This window comes from Echeneis naucrates, chromosome 17, assembly GCF_900963305.1.
Source record: "Echeneis naucrates chromosome 17, fEcheNa1.1, whole genome shotgun sequence".
NCBI lineage: Eukaryota > Metazoa > Chordata > Actinopteri > Carangiformes > Echeneidae > Echeneis > Echeneis naucrates.
In genome coordinates this window covers 19,674,976-19,694,987 of record NC_042527.1, presented here as the reverse complement: position 1 = coordinate 19,694,987, position 20,012 = coordinate 19,674,976, and the positions used below count along the sequence as shown (strand labels likewise).

Below are 20,012 nucleotides of genomic sequence, written 5' to 3'. Positions count from 1 at the left end.
AATCACATTTTTATCTTTATTTATCCAGGCAAGGCCTGCTGAAGAAGCAATCTCTCATTAATTACATTCAGTCTGCTGTTTACCCCACAGGAGCTCAGCAAGGGCGCACAAGATTTTAGAAACACAAAGGTCAGCTGTCCGGCTTTGTACTTCTATCTCTGCGTGGTCATGTTTTTCTCATTTTGTCTTTTTATTTGATTCTGTGTCCGTTTTGGTCTGTCACCGCTCCATAAGAACACAAACCTCCTTCATCCTAATTTGTCTTCAGTTTAGGAACAATCAAGGAAAAGTTTTAATCCTCTGGAGCCAGAAACCACAGAGGTGTCGCAGCGCACAAGACCATCGCAACGAAAATTCACACGGTTAAGTTTGCGTAGCAGTCGTGGTTTGGTTTTTCAGGTTCAGGCACTAAAAGGAGCTTTAGCAGAACGATAACAGAAACAGCCGTGAATGAGGCCATAGATTTAAAAACAAACAAACATAACACTTAGTTTCACACGTAAAAAAAGGTCTGTCCATTCACCCACACTGGGTCACCTGACTTCCTGCTTTGTTCTCTTAGCAACAAAGTGGAATTATGGGCTGTAATAGGATACCTGCACATGACCATTGGGTGTTTTTTTGTTTTTTTGTTTTTTTTTTTTTAACAGGACAATCCACGTTGGATTGGATCGCTGTTGCCCCACAATGAGACGGTCACAGGTTTGGTTCCCGGCCTGGGGCCTTTCTCCAGGCGTCTCCTCTCCAGGGTGAGCTGGGATTGGCTCCAACACTCCCGCGACCCGCAAACGGAAAAGCAATGGAAGATGGATGGATTATATTAATGTTAAATATTATTTGTTTGATGAACTGGTGAACTCTTCTGGGGACTGAAACTGAAATCCCTTCTCAGAGTGACAAATCCATCATGTCCTCGTCAACCTAGCTGGAACCCCAGCTGACCACAGTGTGATGCAGCCTGCAGACATGTTGTGTATTGTTTTCCTCACACCCTCCGGGCTTGCTCTGCAGAGGTTGTGGAAAGGTGTTCTGGGAAATGTAGGACATTAGACACACTGGTTAGTCTGGTTATCCATGTTTATCTGATGTTACCGCTAATTTCTGTGGAACAAAAGACTTAATGACCGAGACAGACAATAATAGATCAGAACAGATCTTTGTCAGCTGTTTCCTCTCTGTCCAAATCCTGCTGAAGTTTACAGCATCATACTTCATCAGTGTGACTGCAGAGAAGATTGATCTCTTCTTAAAGTTTAAACTGAATCCATTTCCCGCTCATCTAAACCGATGAACGACAAAAAGATGCCACTTTTGTTTTGTCCTCCTCGCGGTCAGATGTGTAGTTTGATCTGTGATCATCTCATAATTCATTCAAGGAGAGCCACGGGGAGCAGATGGAAGAACATCGAGCCTCCAAAGCTGGAAATTCTGGAGAAAGCTGCGCATTTAAACCGAGAAAAACGACCAACCGGTGCGAGACAGACTACAAGAAGGCAACATTTTGACTCGGATCAGACGTGGACCCGCACCGGGGGGGTGGTGGGGGGGGCGGACTCTGCCAGGACCCGCATGCCAGCGTGAGTTCCGGTCCAGCCCAGCGTGCGTCGGAGCGCGCAGAGGGCGCACCGGTGTCAGTTCGCTCCAGCCTCTGAAGCAGGCGGTCGGTCGGTCGAAGTGGCGTTTGTGGAACAAGCAGGAATTTCTCTCACCCTCTTATTTTTCTCCTATTTTCTTCTTTTTTTTCTTATTTCTTTTTATTTTATTTTTCTGCCCTGGAAGGGAGGTGGGAGTGGAAATCCTCTCACGCGTCGAGCTCCTGATTTTTTCCGCCAACAGCGAGCAGCGAGGACGCGGAGAAAGCGCGGAGAAAGAGCCGAGAGCCGGAGGCAGCAGAGCCGCCGAGCCTCCGCTGAGCACCGGCCTGACTGCAGGTTCCTCCGCTGCTCATCTCCATCCATCTGAGGGCGGAGGAAGGACCACTTCTGGACGGCGGATTTTTTTTCTCACTGTCTCTGTCTCTCTCTCTGAATTTGGATTATTATTATTATTTTTTAATTTATTTATTTCTTATCCAGGAGATGGCAAGTTGTTCTCTGACAGTGGGGGGGATCTGCTGCTGAAGCTCGCAGGATGCTGGAGACCTTACAACAAGCACATCTCTTACTTTAGGACAATTTTCAGCTCCTTTCTCTCATTTGGACGTCAGCCCAGCTGGACGGCTTTTTTGTGTTTTGGTTTTTGTTTTTGTCGTCTTTTTTGTTTCAGTGTGTGTGTTGTACAATCTAACAAGGATGCGTTGTGGATTGCTATTGTTCCTTTCCACCCAAGTCGTCTTGGTTGCTCCGTTGACTCAGACTGGTAGGTGTTGACTTATTGTAGGAATCCATGTGTGTTGACAACAGGCAGCCCGGTTGTGTATTGATCCGTTTTGCATCATTGTGTACCTTTGTTCCCTGTCACCTGTTATTCCTCGACTTCCCCATTTGAGAGCAAGTCTGCAGCGAGTCAAGTCATGGAAATGTTTTTATTCTCATTATCTTCATGCGGGAAAAAGAACTTAAGATATCGACTGAAATACATATTTTAGTCACAGCAGGTGATTCACAAAGTACCACACACCCACAACAGACTGACAATTGAACACAGAAGGACACAGAAGAAGTCCTCATGTTCACATTTCCCCAGTTTGATGGTGATGTCAGTCGTTCCTGCTTTACTGCAGCTGAAGCTGATGCAGATTTCAGGCAATTTGATAAATCACTCATTGAGAAAATGAAATGATCTTCCAGCAGGAGAAGCAGCAGCCAGCTCACACCTAATGGGGGGGTGGTGGGGGGGCAAAGGACCCCTGTCCTTGTCTCATGTAGAGCCACATATTTCCTGTTTATAGACTCGGACTTCTTATTCTGAGGATAGTTGGAGTATATCTGTGTGCATTTAGGTTTTGGTGCAGGAATCTTTTTTTTTTTTTTGGTGGGGGGGTTCTGATGATCCCCAGCTCAAAGTCTTAGTTTCCTCTCTCCATCCATGCCCACGTCCTCTAATCTTTCCCTCCCAAGTCAACATCTGAGCTCAGTTCAGTGGCCAGAAAGTCAATTTCTCTCTCCACCGACTGACTGAGCAACTTTCTGCCTTTTTTCCCTTCTTCTTCTTCTTCTTCTTCTTCTTCTCATGCTGCAGATATATGCGGGGGGAATATAGAGATAGACGTCCCGGACTACCTGACCTCCCCGGGCTATCCCGGAGCCTACCCGCCCTCCCAGCAGTGCGTGTGGGTGATAACAGCCCCCGAGCCGGGTCAGAAGATCCTCATCAACTTCAATCCGCATTTTGATCTGGAGGACAGAGACTGCAAGTAAGAGTTAACTCCTCACTCCTTCCCTCCCCCCTTCTCTCTTCTCTCCTGCTCCCTCCTCAACCCTGCCTGGATACAGAATGAAACTCTGCCACCTATTGGTGGAGGAGTTATCTGTCAGGGAGCAGAGAGCTGCAGGTGACACTGAGGCTGCTGGAAAGCGCCGTTGATGAGCTCTGTCGTTCGTAGGGAGTTTATGAATTTACAGGACAAGCTCAGTGTGCTGCAGCTTTTTCTTATAGATGGGGTTGAGTTTGCTCATTCCATGAAAAAGGAGATGGTGTTGACTTTTCATTTGGAGGCAGAGTTTGCATGTTTGTATTTGGAGGAGCCAGAGAGAGTTTGTCTGGCTCTTTGTTTGCAGGAATACAAACCTGTAGGATCTAATTTAATTTTACAAATGATTTCGAAGCGCAGACGGATTTTTTTTATTTTTCCTAGTTAAAAGAAACCAAATATGAACCGATGTGTTTGTCTGAAGCTGGTTTGTCTCTGCAGTTATGTTCATTCACCTTCATATTTCCAATTACTGCAAAGATAACACTCCTGCAGAGATAAGTCCTTTAGTCAATTAGTAAATTGCCGGAAAATTAATGAGCAGTGGTTGATATTTAACTAATCCATTCAGCCATTTTTGGAAAAATTCATTTGCTCTGTTGTTTCACGCTATTAAAAAAAAAAAAAAGAAAAAAAAAAAAAGAAGATTTGTTTCTTTTCTCCATTTTGAAGTTTAGTGAGACGGCATATCAAAGAAAGCAGCTTAGGCTCTGTGATGTTTCCCTGTTCTGTGACATATCAGGCTGCTAAAGATGAATGACTAACCAAGATGCCAATCTGCAGAGTCAGCAGAGAACATACATGACGACATGTTTCCCATCATGCACCGCTGCTTGGTTATGCTGTACACAGCTCGGTCAGGAGGTCATCTGGGTTGTAAACATTTTAAAAATGAACCTACACAACAAGAATGTCCCACGCAGACACTGAAGCATCCATCACAAATCATTCCTGAGACATGCACATCTCTTATATTGCCTCTCTTTGACGGAGGGACACACACACCATTGTAGTCATTCACACAACAACCCATGTGTCACCCTCTTCCATAAATAAGCCTGTTTTTTCTGTCAGCTGCTCTGTCTTTTTTAAAAGCTCCATAAACTGCTCCTGTGTAAATCACACAACTGGCTGTCTCACAGATGGGGTCCTCCAATACTATTGGATCATGTTCCCCCACCGAGGGACTAATAAACCATTAGCCTTCCAGACAGATAGTGGATATTGTGTTGTTCAGTGGATTACGCAACTACATCAGTGGGGCAACTAAGGTGCCGGAGAGCTGCTTCTTCAGAAACCTAATTCTGCAATGACCCTATTTTGTGTGATAACCCAAGGAGCAATATAAGTGTGCAATCATGCTGTTTAAGTACGAAATGAAACGTAATAAATCGTGGCGATAAAATTTTTTCCAGCGGCCGGTGCTGTAGTACGACACCAACAGAGTGTTATTGTCTGCTGAAATTACTTTCCCATAGGTTAATGTGCTGGAATGAGTCAGCCATAAAATACATTATGGTTTTTATAAGGCTTAAACACGAGCTAATCGTTTCAGTATAATGCTCCTGTCTGATGAGAGAGCAGACAGCCAGAGGAGGGTCATTGGACGCCACACTGATCACGTTGTTTTCTATGTAAAGTGTGGGCGGGAAGCGAAAAGGTGGATTGTAAGCTGTCCGCAACAAACTCTTCCAGTGATCGGAGCAGCCAGCGAGACTGAACACACGATTTCATGCAGAACCTGTCCGCCTTAAGACCGGCACGCTGTGAGCGCTGCGGGGAACAGGCCTGTGGTCGCTCAGCAGCCAGGCCACCCAGCAGCCACTGTAATGTGTCGTTTGACTGTTTTCGTAGGGGCCCGCCGTTTTTTTCTTGATTGGTTCCACTATTTGTTGTGCGAGTTTATGTTGGATGATGATGGGGTGTATCTCATAGCTCTCTGACTTGGCAGGAGCAGTGTTGTTTTTGGGATCGAGTCAAATGCTCAAAATATGCCCATTGAGAAGGGCCTTAAGCCTTTGGCAAGGCCGCAGTCCTACTGAAAAATTTCCTGAGATGATATTTAAGACTTTTATTTCACTGTTTGATGCCACTGGGCTCAACATCAGCTCTAAAATATGATACTAAGGCAGCGAGGCAGCCGCTGCAAACACAATGTGAAATTGTATATTCAACTCAAGCATCTGCTCTGCTGAAGTGTCCATGAGCAAGACACCAAATCCTTATCAGGTCTGAAAATGTAGAAAAGGAATGTACAGCTGCATGATGTTAAAAACAACCAAACAGTTCAGCCCTGATAGTCAACAAAACTGCAATAAACAATTTTTACTGTGAAATGTCAGGAAATAGTGAAGAACCAGCCACAGATGATGAACTGACTGAAACTGTTAGTTGGGTAATCGATCAGAAATGCTTCTGATTGCAGATCAGATCAGCTGAGAACATTTGATATTTTTGCTTTCTCAGACTAACTGAGCTCATTGGGACGTCTGATGGTATTTATCTTACAGGATAGCTTCAGCATCAGCTCATGTTATCTTCTTTGTCCTCCCACTCCCTCATCAGGTAGCTTGTCACTGCTTGCCCATTTCTATCATTTCTGTAATTAAGTTACTGGTCCAAAACGGAACAAACATATTCCCCTGCACTGAAACATGCCTGCAGTCAACTAGCCAAAAAAGAAACCATAGCACTGCCAGCTTTGTTTCCAGCATCTGTGGTACAAAATGTCTTTTCCTTGTTTCCCCTCATGACCCGGGGTTTGTAATTTTTATCCCTAATTACAATGTCTCGAAAAATACATATTTACCAGCTGGGAAATGCTTTTTAGAGTGATTCATGAAGACAGAAACTGAAACTCTGTACTATAATTAGATGATCTACCAGTTTAGATGATCATAAACTTGGTCACACCCCAAAAATGGCAGTGTAGTATATTTCAGGATGAATCGGGGGGAATACGTAGATTAATTTTTGGTTCATAAGGCCTCGGTAAGCTTCTGTAAAACAGTCCATCTGGATGGCGACCTTTTTCTTCCACAAACTCTCAAGTGACACAGTCTGTGCTCAGCGAACAGACGTTGGTTTAGATGAGAACCAGTAACACTTTTGTTCAGACACGCTAGGATCCGTCAGCTCTGCCTCCGTAGCCAATCTGGAGCAGCACCAGAACAAGTCTTGTCTCACGTCCACGTCTGAAATAGCGCGGCCGACAAAGTGAATCCCCGTGGAGCGCGGCAAAATAGAGCAGAGGCATGGGTAAAGAACATGCGTCGGTGGCAGGATAATTTGGGACATCTTTTTAGGAGTTGGCTGAACTGTTACCTCCTACATGAGGCTGCGCTGGCACAGTGCTCGGCTCACACATACACAAATGCACGCACACACACACACAGGCTGCACAAACTTTCTGTCACTTACAGTATGCTTCATGTGTAGTCTACAGTATGCACACTCTGCAGAACACACATTGGTGTCCAGCGTTGTGTATGCACAGAGGATAGCCTCCACCTTTTCACCAAGAGTACATTTACAGGTTTATTGTCTTTGTTTTTCTTTGTTTGTTTGTTTTTTCAGTGCATAAATGGCCAAAATCAGACATTTAGAATAAAAAAACTGGTGACAAATTAAAGGACAAGACTGAATCATAAAACCAAGGTGATACTCATACACAGTCGACCTTCATGAACGTAAACGAGGTGGAAAAACGTCTGAAATTTGAGGTGTGAGGTTTATTGAGGGCTGTCGGCTGTGACAGCATTTGTTTTAGTCACCAGCTAATTAACCGGCAATTGAGTGTGAAACCCAAAAATGAACACTGGCTCAGACCGTTCCTCTTCCCGCCGCAGACGAAGGTAGATGAAGCACACTGAGGGAAAGTGGGAAGAGCAGAGAAGTTAATTACTGCACTTCATCACGGAATATCTGCAATCCATTAACTATCATGTGACAATAAATAACGGTGTAAGAGTATCTGTGGGGGGATTGTCCTTTAGCTCATCTCCAAGCAGACCGGCACAACAACAATTTTCTATATTTATATCCTGACATTTCAGGGACACGCACAACAAATGGCCCCTCTTAAAGATGGCAGACTGGAGGGGTGAAAGAGCAAGACATAGAAAGAAAAACTGAGGGATGTGGTATAAATTATTTTACAGTGTGATGTTGTGCTCTATAATAAGTCAGAAAAATGTTTCTTGGAGCAAAGACGAAGTCACAGGACCAACATCTGAGCCTGGAGCCATCACATGACTGGAAATATACACTTGGAAAGCATTTGTGTGTGTGTGTGTGCAGAGTCAGATTAGATTTTTCTTTTCAATCAGTCGTGTTTTCAAAGCTGATTATGCTGGAATGATCAGCGTGATCTCAAAGAAGATATTTTAGTTTATAGTTGAAGACGGTGGGATGATGGATGGGCGATACAAACCAATGAATCGATCCGCAGATGATGGATGGATTGATTCTGAATAACAGATTCAAAGATGGGTCGTTTTCTAAATGATGGATTAAAGAATTTCAGGACGGATCAATAATCAACGGAAAACAGATCATAGTGGATCGAAGAATCAGCTGACTGAGGGATAAATGGATGCTGAATGAAAAATGAAATCAATTGATGATGGATTGATTTATTGGGCAGTAAATGAATTCTGATGGATAGATGGCTGGATGATAAAAGAATATTAAGGTTGATTGAATGAATGAATAAATAGATGTATGGAGGACAATGGAGCAGAAGCTTGATAACAGTTATGAATAAATGGAAGGCTGCATGAATTGATTAGTGTGCGGATGATGGACTCATTGATAGATGATGCACAAATGAATAGAAGGGTAGATAATGTAATGAAATGATGGCAGGATCGGAGTTAATGGATTGATCATAAACGGAGGATGAATCATCTGATAGCTGGATTATTGTTTCTTCTTGTGAAAACCCAAAACGGCGCAGTTGGTTGTTTAGTCTTGTGTTGATGCAGCAGCACAAAAATGTGCCACATGACACATTTTGTGGCTTTGGACTGAGGCGTTGTTTCTCCAGTCATCCTGCGTTCACTCATTCTGACTCCGCTGGTCCCACAGAAGAATAAAAGCAACCCTTCCAGATGCTCGTATTTTTCATTTCCACGGAGGCTGCAATAAATGTGCCGCTGTCACAGAACGGTTTGCCCAAAGCTGACTTTCAAGCTTTCAAAATTAATTTTGGTATTTTGCAGTGATGCGTTTCTTTTATTTGTTACTCTGAAGTTTAAAGGAGCCGTTCGAATCAGGTCAATGAGGGAAGAATATTTTTGTCTGCTTCAAAAGAGGAGAAGTAATGAATTCTTCTGTTTTGTGCTGACAGACCTGTAATATCTCGAGATGAAGGGCTTTAACAAACCTTTTACAGTTTTAGGTTGAATCAAGACATTTTAAAGACAGCATTGTAATACGGATGATTGGCAGTCAACAAATGCACGGATCACCACACCCTTCTCTTTTTCCAAGCCGGTCCATGTTATGGAGAAACAGAGCCACGTCTTCATTACAACTTGAGTGGACTGTTGTAATTTAAGTCTTCCTCAGTCATATATTGCTTGCAGTTGGTCCAAAATGTAGCCACGAGGACGTTAAGTGCTCCTTAAAAATCTGAACCCTCCAGTCTGATCCTCCCTTCATGGATTTAAGACCTTCCTGATCACTTTGAAACTGGAAACCTGCTCCGATCTTCCCTCACAGATCTCATCTGCTGGCTCTCAGCATCTAGATCTCTCAGACCTGAAAGTTCATCCCTCCTACAAGTCCCACAGTCCCGTCTAAAACTAAAACCGTTGACGTCAGATGTGCTTCCTCTGTTTATTTTTAAATCTAGGCCAAAGACTTATTTTTCCCCAGAAATACAGTTGACTGGAGTAAGAATATTCCCGCGTTGCAGTGAGGTCCTGGTCTGGAATTTCCTCTGGTCAGGGAAATCGTTCAATCCCTTCTGGTCCTTCTGGGTCATTCTCCCAGATCTGAGAACATTAAAGAGATGAGAGAATGAAAGAGGCTGTGATTTCTGAAATAAGGAGAAGTGAAGATGAAGGGATGAATAAAGAGAGCATGATGGACTGAGAGACTTTGTCCGTCGGCTCCTGACCTCAGTGACAGACCTCTCACTGTCTCCTCCTCCTCCTCCACCCTCAGGCTGTTTCATCCGGTCACGTCCTGCTCCATCACTTTCCTGTTCTCTCACGCTCGCTGAACTCCACATGCACCCGTCATCTTTTCGTCCCATTTGTTTTCCACTGCTCGCCGCTCAGCCACTTTCTGGATAAACTTTTCTCCCGTGTGGTAAAAACTGCACAGGAAAAAAAAAACGATGACGGAGCAGTTTGCACCTACAGTGGCGATTTCGTTGGTCTCCGTCTGAACCGCACCGCCAGCTAGATATATGTCAACACAGAACTGGAATATTATGGCCTGATATGTAACCCAAATCAAACGTCTGCCTCTTCTAACATCCAGCAGACCAAGATGATTTAGTCAGATTTTTCAGCAACCTCTTGAATTTCACTGTAACATTCAGTCTTCTTTAAACTCTAATTTGGTCTCCACCAGCTCTAGGAAGTCCAGCTGGCTCCAGAGTTTACAACAGCAAGTTGATAACTTTGACCATATCTGTGAATCATCTGAAAAAATTGCTAAAGCTAAAAATAAAATGAAAAATAACAATGTGGAACATCTTTAGTTTTAGTTTAGTTTAGTTTAGTTTTTAGTCTTGTTCTTTTGTGTGGGCTGCTTCAGTTTAGAGTTCAGTTTATCAGTATTTGTAGTCGACGGGAGAAAACCCTGCTGGAGGAGCAGATCTTCTCCAGCTGACTCTTGTCTTTTAGCACCAAGTGTTTGTCTGATGGAACGAAGGCTGAACTTTGAATCCTCTTATAAGTTTATTTTATTTAAACTATTATCAGCACCAAGCTCACTGATATGATTCACAATAAAACTCAAATACACACAGTAAAACAAATTCCTCCAGACATATCCTATGGTGGATTCCCTGTTCTCTCACACACACACACACACACCGACAAATGAAAACACATGTCATATTGGATCCTTAATGAGCAGATTAACAGGGACAGAGTTTGGCTGGAAGGAGAGTTGGTGGGGGAATCCAGTCAGCAACATCATACACACACATGCAATGTCAGGATTTACAGGATGCACTTACTGATGCAGTCCAGATGTCCTGAAAGCAACACACAGACACACACACACTTACATGCATGATAGCAAAGCGTCTTTCACAGTGATGATAAATCTTGTTTTGGATGTTTCCTCGGCACCGTGTTCCTGAATCTTCGACCAAAACTGAACACATTTGGATCCGCTGTGAACGTTAAATGAGCAGCGAGGGACATTTTAGTAAATACCTGGCTGGTAGACTGAAGGGTTTGTTGGTTGAATGCGTTTGGAAAATGTGAGAGGATTTATAAAATGATTCCGGTTTAAATCCGAGGAAGTTTTCAGGCTTCATCCACACACAACACACTTCAATCATAAAACACTTTCACAGTGACATTGCTAAAAATAGGTTGTTGGTAAACAATTTTATTCCGCCTGGATTGAATTTGTTGGCGCTCGCCTTACTTCATCAAAAGCGACGCTGATGTGACACCAGCTCCATTTGGCTTTCACACAGAACGTGAACTACGTGTGAATCTACTTCAGACCGCTTTCTCAAGACTGAGCTTCAGCTTCAGCAGCATTCACGCCTCATCAGAGCTCTCAGATCCAGAAAAACCTGTCCACTTGGCCCGAGTGTGATTTAACGCTTTAACATTTAATTGCTTTCATTACAGATTTTACTGGAGGCACAAGATATTAAGATTTAGGGGAAGATGGACACATCCATAGTTGGATGGAAAAATGACGCTTGACCTAATTCTTTCTGTTAAATGTGTCAAATCAAAGTGACCTACATCTTTCTGGGTGTCCCAAAAAAATCACAAATTCTAGTAATCCATCAAATATAAATGACCAACCGAAGTTCATTTGTGTGTCATCTCGTGGATTTTAAAAGGCACCGTGAAGACTCGATGTCACGGTTGTGGCAGGCCGTCATCGTAGCTGAAGGGTCAGAGGTCAGTCTGCAGGTCAAACTGTGTTTTGACCCTCTCTGGGGAGGACGGTGTTAGTGGAGGCTTTGTTCCACTTAAATATGTGCAACGGAAAGCCCCCCTCCAATGAAGCCAAATGGCGGCGTTGACAACAAAGTCGCTTTCTTTCGCAGCTTGTCGAGGAATGCGTCGTATCTGTCTGGGTACAAACGCCCCGGGGTGACCTCCCACTGAGATATGTGGGTAGAAGATACACACAAACACCTCTTGTGGGCAGATGATCAACAGAACAAATGTGTGGGAGGCGCACACATTCACAGATAAATGCGTACACAACAAGAATGAAACAAACACACTTATGGATGTAGCAGACATGAGTGTATTTAGTGTTGGAAGCCTCTTCAAGGTCAAGTTTACACAACTACACAAAAACCTTGGGCTTTGTGGTAGTGTGTGTTTGTGTTCACACCGGCTGCCCACTTGTGCGTCCGAAGCTTCATTATATTAACCTTTAGCTACACTAAGGAGCTCTCGGGTGACTCACTGTTCATGTGTGCTTCAGTTATTTCGAATCAGACTGCTGACTGAAGGAACGCAACAAGTTTTTAGGGAAATGGGTGCATTAGTCAACCGCAGCGTGGAGAGCCAAAAGAGAAAAAACAACAAAATCATCAGTGTGTCAGCATCCCTCCATTTGTTCAGATACTTTGTGCCAACGCTTCAGCTTACTGCTCACTAAGATGAGTGATAGGACGTGAGTGGCCCCTCATTAAAAAGTTGGAATAGTTGTTGTAGTGTTTATATTACTAACTTAAGTAGCAACAGTACAGTGATGTTAACTCTCCATTACAAATCCTGCATTAACAGCAGAGAGCATTTAGCTTTGGGTCTAATGCTCTTTATTGTGAGAAACAACCTTTTATGGTGTTACATTATTTATACATGGTATAGTTATTGCATGAGCAGCATTTTCATGTGTCAGCTGCTCCATATGAGGCCACTTCATTACATGATGCCTGCTGGTTAAACTGATGAAAAGCATCATTACTGAAACATGTTTTTCATGCGTTTTCTGTGTCGTATCTTATCGAATAACTGCAGCTGTTGGCAAGTACGTCTCCTTTTAAAACTGTTGCTGAGGACATGATGTACATAATTTAAAGGCAAAGTCCTCAGAACTGTACTTGTGTACTGAACTAGCCCAACTACACTTTTAAATCACAATAACTAATGTTTAAGCAGTAAAAAGTAATTCAATAAGCGAATGAGAGCTCTTTATCCTCTGTTGGGTTTCATCTCCACACCTAACAGGTGAGTCAGCCATTAACCAATGTCCCCTAATGAAAGAGCGGCTCTTACTGCTGGTTTCCCACCAGCACTCACCGGGCTAAAGAGTTAGCACAGACGCGGTGATCCACAAAGAGCAGGAGAGTGATTTTGTTCTTAATGTTTTCACAACCAAAAAGCTAATTTGGGAAATGGGCTAATCTCCATTTAACGTTCTTTATTTCCCCAAATGCGCCTCATTAAGTCACATCACCAGCAGGCGTTATTGCTCAATAACATTTTTCCCTCAAAACGAAGGCCGTTTAACAACGTCTAACTGTTTGCTCTTCGTCTCTATCTGCCTCTCTGTCTGTCTGTCATCCAGACTCGCTTGTTGCCAAACTGTAGCGGTCCCTGTTGGCCTTATATATGTGTGTCTGAATAGAGCTGGCTAATTAATGTCACATGTTTTGGGCAGCGCGAGAGACGGATGTGTGGTGGAGGCGGCCTGGGCCTGAATGCAGATGAACTTGTCGAGGGTGAACACATGTCAAAGTGCAGTGAAAGTGACACAGTGTTTATTGCTTTGCCCCGAAGTCACCTCAGCGAGGTGCGGATCGAGTGTCGGTTGACAAAGGAGCTTTTTCCTCCTAAATCTCTCAGGTGCCGATGGAGGCGTTTGGCTTTTTCACAGAATTCAGACTCGGAAACGCCCTCCTGTGTTTATTCAAGTCTAAAGTTCCCTCCCGACAAAATCAGGATGTCGTGATGAATCTCACGTGGCAGATTCAACTTTTTACTCTTCTGTGCAAAACAAGGCACACCCACATCTGGATTTTTATTTTACACTGCCCCCATCACATACCTAGCTGGACTCTTGGAAGAACTTTTCTCACCGAAACGTTGTCTCTGACTTTCTCCACATTAAACCCCAAAGACTTTGCAACAAATCTCATTTGCTACCTCACCGTCCCTAAACAGTCTAAGACAAAGGAGGGGGAGAAAAAAAAAAAAATCTGATCTCCTTCTCCTCCTTTGTCGGATTAAAGCTTCCAAAATGAGAACAAATTCTCCTCCACGTCTGTGTTTTAATTTCCCAGCAGGATTGTGCTGCCGCGGCTGTGTATCTACACGGCCGAGGTGAAGGATGAGGATATTCATCCTTCTTGTTGCTTGGCCCAGTTTATTTTTTGGGCAGGAGACGCTCTTTGTGTGTGTGTGTGTGTGTGTGTGGGAGAGAACGATCCATCCGGTTTTAATAGGATTCTCTTAAATGCATTTTCTGATTCTTTTGGAAGCGTTCTTCATCGGCACACTGCAGACTCTGGGTTCGCTTGGACGTTTTGTGTGTTTTGAAATTTGGGTTTCAAGTGTGTGATAAACAGCTGTGTTCATAAATAAAATGCGTGTGGGTGAGCGGCTGGTGTGAGTCAAAGTGAATATTTCTGTAAGCGTGAGTGTTGTGAGTGTACGACGGAAAGGCATGTAGTGAGTGCTCACAACTCTGATGAGTAGTGTGTTCGTGTGTGTGTGTGTGTGTGAGCTCTTGTGGTTTTTCTCTTTGTGAGGGCAATATTGTGATGATGAATGAGGAAATTTTTTGGAAGTTTTTTTCTGCTCTTCACTTCTTAAAAAGGCGTTTTGAAGGTTTTGTTTTATCTTCAGTGTGAGAAAGTGGAGCCCCTGCCTCCCGGAAAGAATGCTGCGTTACACATGGCCGACACCATAATTAATCACTGTGACATATAATCGCATTGTGGCAGATATCACATGAAGCCATTACGATTTCAGTTGAAATGGTTGTTTGATGATTTTTGTTGTGTTGTTTTGTTGTGCAGTTTGGATTTTGCAGCTGGCCATATTGTGATTTCTATTATATCTCCATTACTCAGTGAGCCTCAGTTATAAGATTTATATTGAACCAACGTGGAAACGTAACTCCTTCCAGATCATGTTTGTTACGACCATAATGAAGATATATTGTTGATTAATTCAAGTCTGTTTCCCTTCAGTGAACAAAAACATCTTTACACACAAATAACATGGAAAGTCAACAACAACTCGATGTGTTTGCCACTTAACACTTAAAACAACCCACACATCAGATTCAGGGCGCAAAACATCGGTCCTGCTGTCAAAGTCCAAGGACGTAATATTTTAGTCAAAAATGCTGCTTTAGAATATCAGCTTAGTCACAACATATTTAATGAGTAACACATGAAATGAACTGTTTGAGGGAGACTCACCTGTTAGTTATTAAAGTGTAAATCAGCAGCCGGCTACTTTCCCAGTTTCTTCATCCGTTTGTGTGATTTGGTGCCAAGCAGCACTTCTCTACCTGTGATCACAGAGGTGAGTGTCACATGTTTCCACTCACACACATGGAAACACACCACCTGCTATCCCATGATGCTTTGAGACAAAACCTATCGAAAACGAGCAGGGGGTCATTCTGGTTGTCTGAACACATTGTGATTCAGATGTTTGCTCTTTATGCAATGTGTGTGTGTGTGTGTGTGTGTGTGTGCGTGGGGCGGAGTATTATTATACTTTGGGAGATGACATGAACTGCAGCGAAGTGTGTGAGTGAGTGAATAAGACAGTGAGAGGCAGTTGATGTAGGTTTATTGGTGAACACGGGGGAGGTGAGAAACGGGAAGGGATGGACTGGTGTGTGAGATGGCAGGTGGCATCGTGCTGTGTATTCAGATACAACACACACACACACACACGTGCCATCTGTAGCCTCCCCGCAAAGCTCAAACGACTGGTCAGACTGGGTTTATCTGCACGGAAACACAGGAGCCACTCATGTGTTACGAAATCCGAACACGCTCGCCTGCAGCACTCTCACGTCTGTTTGTTTGTGCAGACGAGGGTTCCTCGTGTTGTGACGACGTAAATCTGTTCACGTAGTCTGCTTTTGGGGACTTACCTTCCAACGGGGGACAAAGAGCAACATTCAGTGTTTCAGTTTCAATGAGGTTGATGGTTCAGCGTGTCGTGGTCAAGGTGATGATGAGGGAGATCCCTACACTGAGGATGCTACGCTAATAGCATATCAGCCTTCAAAGGTATGGAGGACGTGAAGAATCAGGGTGAGCATAAGCAGCAGCAGAAGAAAACACAACGTGAGCTGAAAGTGGACGAGGCCCATCACAGAAAAGTGCACACACCCAAACTTTATGACACAAAGTTGAACTCCTGAAAAATCACATCTGGCTGCAACAAAAGTGGAATATTTCCTTCAGAGCCGCACGGAAGAATCTTCTAATGTCTGGAGACGAAGGTGGAGAGCAGACAGTGTTTGCACAGACAGATCCAGATGAAGGGAAAGAGAAGGTGGATGGAATAAATGATGGACAGGGGAAAAGAGGGGTGTGCTGCAGAAACACTGAGTCATTCCCATCTTCAGCTTCACTGTGCAGGAGGCAAGTTTTGTCTTTTACAGCAGCTCAAACTTCACCCCGTAAACGCTCCTGTGATACCTTCCAGATGTGCGTTAGAGTCAGCGAGCTCTCACAGCGCGGCGAGCATGTTAATGAGCTGCATGGTGGGGGCGGGGTGTCGGCTCGTAGCTCCGTCCTCCTTTAGCTGAGGAGGAATGCTGTGTGAAAATTCCCCTCTCCGTCTGGATCTTATTTATTTTAAGTGGTAATCTGCCACATCCTCATTTGTTTTAAATTTGGATGCAGCGGCGGCGCTCCGTGGTCGCCGCTGTGGTCTGCATCAGAGATTACTCATCAAACTATGAGGACAATAGTGTGTCATCTTGATTATGATTTTTTTTTTTTTTTTTTAAATATATTCCATTTTCACTCTGATTAATTAGGTTGTCGTTGTTCGCTGTTGATTTCCGCGGGGGCTTTTTATTCTCCGTCTGATCGTCCGTGATGGAAATGACCGCTAACGCAAACACTCCCACTTGTTCTGGTTTGAAAGAAAGCAGTCTTGCTGCTGCTTGAAGGGTTTAGTCAAGGTCAAGGATGTGGCTTTGATTTCACTGGTGGGAGAAAACTGAATAGTGCTCAGCCTGTCTCATCTCCGCTCAATCCCACCACATCATAAACTTCTCATGTGTACACAAGGTTTTTACATTTAGCTGGTCATTGTGCTTCCGTGCTTCAGTTCAGTTTTTAGCATCTTCATAGGTTTATTGCAATTTCACTTCATGGGCGATAAATGAAAAGAGAAAAAGTGCATATTCATTATTTTAACATAAAAAAAAACACATTCTGTCAAAAAGCCTGGGAGGCAAAACTCAGGGCAGATAAATGCCCTGGTGATGGAGGATGAGATGTATTTTTATAAACTCAGCTTCTTTCGTCAGGACAGGAGATGAACTGCACATCATCAGCAGCGTCGACGGTAAAACAGTCATTTCATTTTCATGGACTACATTAGCTGGTTTTGTGTTTTTCTATCAATCAGGAATTTCTGTGGAGTTTAACAAGCCAGATTTTTCCAGATTTCCATCAGTTGTTGAGGATGCCACAACAGTTTTAAACATCCTCTGACCCTCCCCTGAACTTCCTGGGCTCGGTTGCTTATTAAGCTAAGAGGTTTAGTCCACCCAGGCTCGCTGCTTTGTGCATTACTCTCCTAAAAGTGCCAGTTTAATTGCAAAAAATGGTCATTTAAACATCTGCTGCTGGACCCCCAGATGGAATGGCAACAGTTTTGCCCTTGAGCAAGGCATTTGCTACGGACAGCTGCTTCTGAAGGGCACAAATAGCCGGTGTGGTTAATGAGTGATGTGAGGGCAGGGAGCTGAGACCGCAGGGCTGCCGACCGAGAGACTCTCCCTAACTAGACTGTGAAGACACAGACCCACTTCATTAAGTGGGCCTGTCTCAGTAAACACAGACCCCCTCCAGGACGGACTGAGTGAGGGCAGCCATCTGCACACACACCTCCCTCCCTATGGCTCTTATTTTATGAGCCTCAGTAAGGTATGGCATGACGGAGAGGGAAGGAGGAGGAAGCTTGATGCTCCAAATAAATACCCCATCACTTAAGCCTCACTGCTGGCAGTTAAGACGTTACTGGTGAGTCCACTTACCGCCCAACATGTTAAATCATCAGCGAACACGAGAAGGATCGACACAGAGAGACAGAAAGGAAAATGAAAACAGAGAGAAATAACTTTCTTTTTTGGTTTGTTGCTTTGTTGGTTTTTCACACCTCCGGCTCAAACATCTCGATTTAAACACGGAAAACGTTTGTTTATGCCCGCAGCTGTCAGCACTGCACATACATAATCTGTGTAAACAGGCCAGCCCGAGAATTACTGTGTGGAAACATGAGCAGTGTTTTGATAAATGCTAAGTTTGTTGGTTGTTCTTAATTTGATCTTTGTGTTTTCAGAGCGTGGTGTTGCGGTAATGAGCATGTTGATATGAGTTAAGTAAATGACTTGCAGCATGTTGGTTCTTAAATCCTTATTATAGTTTTGTGGTGAAATGAAACATTTGGCAGATGTAGCGTCTCTGTATGTCCATGTCCACCATAAACTAGCTAACAAAGCCAAACTCTCTCAAAGAGTCTATAATTTCCGTGTTTAGAAATTAGTATTAAACATCTCTTTACAGGCATAAACTTCGGTCTTCGGTCTTCGGTCTGTGTCGGACAGAAACCCTTAAACGTCCGATGTCTGCGAAGGAAACAGTCATTTCCCACGTCGAACCCACAAAGAGACAAAAGAGCCATTTGAACTGTAATGCTGTTAGTCATGAGGAACATCGTCAGTCAGCAGCTGAATTCCTAAAGTCTGAGACGCTCTGACTGTCCGAACCTGCAGCTGAGGTTTCTCTGCCCCAGCTGTAGCAAATACATTAAACCCTGCGTGGCTTCTTCTCTGGCACTGTGTGCTTGGAAAGGTCTCATTAGATATACATTCTTCACATTTTCTTACCTGCTGAAGGAACATCATCCTGCTCTCCTCGACCTCCTTCGGGAGACTTTCTGCCGTCTCGTCCGAAATGTCGGAGGTCAGTCTCGGCTTCAGAAACAGAGACCCAAAAGCCGGTATTGATTTTCTGTCTCGCTCAAGGACACCATCAGCCGATGTGTCCAGGTTCCCGGTTCAACCTCTCCACCCTCTGCAGCTCTCAGTGCTCGCCAAGTTATTTCCCCAGCTGGCTGCAAGGCAAAGATGCCTGATATAGCTCTTTTTATCATTTCTCAATTTCTTTGTGATTTTTCAGGCAAACAGTGATAATAAAAAACGAAATAGGAGTCAGATATGAATAAAAGAAATGACATTTAAAACCAGCAACAGTGAAAAGAGTTTCAGAGCTGATGCTGTAAATTCTTCACAGCCTGGACCGTTTCTTCTCCGTCTTCATGTTTGTCACGAATGGAAATCTGAAGCCGACTGTGGCCTCACATTATCTGCTGTTTCCAGCCTGATCTGAGCCGCCCTGATAACATCGGACACGTCTTATGTGTGCAACCTTGTGCACCAGAGAGCTGATCAAGTTGTGCTGGACCCCCAGGGGAAGTGTATTTGTTACGGATTGGGTTTCATTGCCGCGGACAACAGTGACGTTACATTCATGCTGATCAGAGGAGTGAGAAAAGGAAATTTACTTCTTGGTGGGAATATTCCCCTTCAGCTGCTACTTCACATTTTTCTCCAGCTAGTGCAGGATCGACCATGAACTTCAGCTCAAACTACAACAATTTAATTATTTTTGTTGATGTCAAACTTTAAAGTGCTTCATCAATACATGCAGCAGATTCCACCTACATTTTTGACTTACCTTTGATCTCACCTTTAAAATACTTTCAAATCAACTTCTGCCGAAACTGATGGCAAAAACTGACGGACGTCACATCGAGAAGAAATGGAAAAATATGCCTGTAGAAATTCAAGCTCAGTCGGCAGTAACAGTCTGGGGCCGTTAAAAAACTGAAAGCCGAGAACACTAAACTGCCGTGACTAATCTGAGAGGTCACAACATTATTTACAAGGCAGTAAAAACACCTTCTCAGCTGAAGGTAGTCAACTGTCGTCTCCGACATTAAACTTTGACTGATCAAGTCTTTGTTTTATTTTCCTGAACTGTTGGACAGTTTCCCTCCCGACTCTGAAATGAGCAGTTGAACCGGTCAGAGCTCATACATGTGAGTCAGTTCATGGCTATAAAGAGTGACGGCTCATGAAGGTTCGGAGGCTTTGATTTGGTGTGTGAAACACATTTCTGCGAGACAGTTTAACAACCTGTCAGACTGTTCCTGCTTTT

The 20,012-nt window shown here is 43.7% G+C and overlaps 1 protein-coding gene across 1 annotated transcript in view; it reads left to right on the top strand.

Moving 5' to 3' along the window:
- Window positions 1-1,639: 1,639 nt before the first annotated feature.
- Window positions 1,640-20,012, top strand: part of LOC115057754 (neuropilin-1a-like) — a 57,508-nt gene continuing 39,135 nt past the window's right edge. The window contains exons 1-2 of the mRNA XM_029524952.1: window positions 1,640-2,358; window positions 3,181-3,355. Of these exons, the coding sequence (XP_029380812.1) occupies window positions 2,292-2,358; window positions 3,181-3,355 (242 nt within the window). The 5' untranslated portion in view covers window positions 1,640-2,291. The remainder of the gene's footprint in view (window positions 2,359-3,180; window positions 3,356-20,012) is intronic.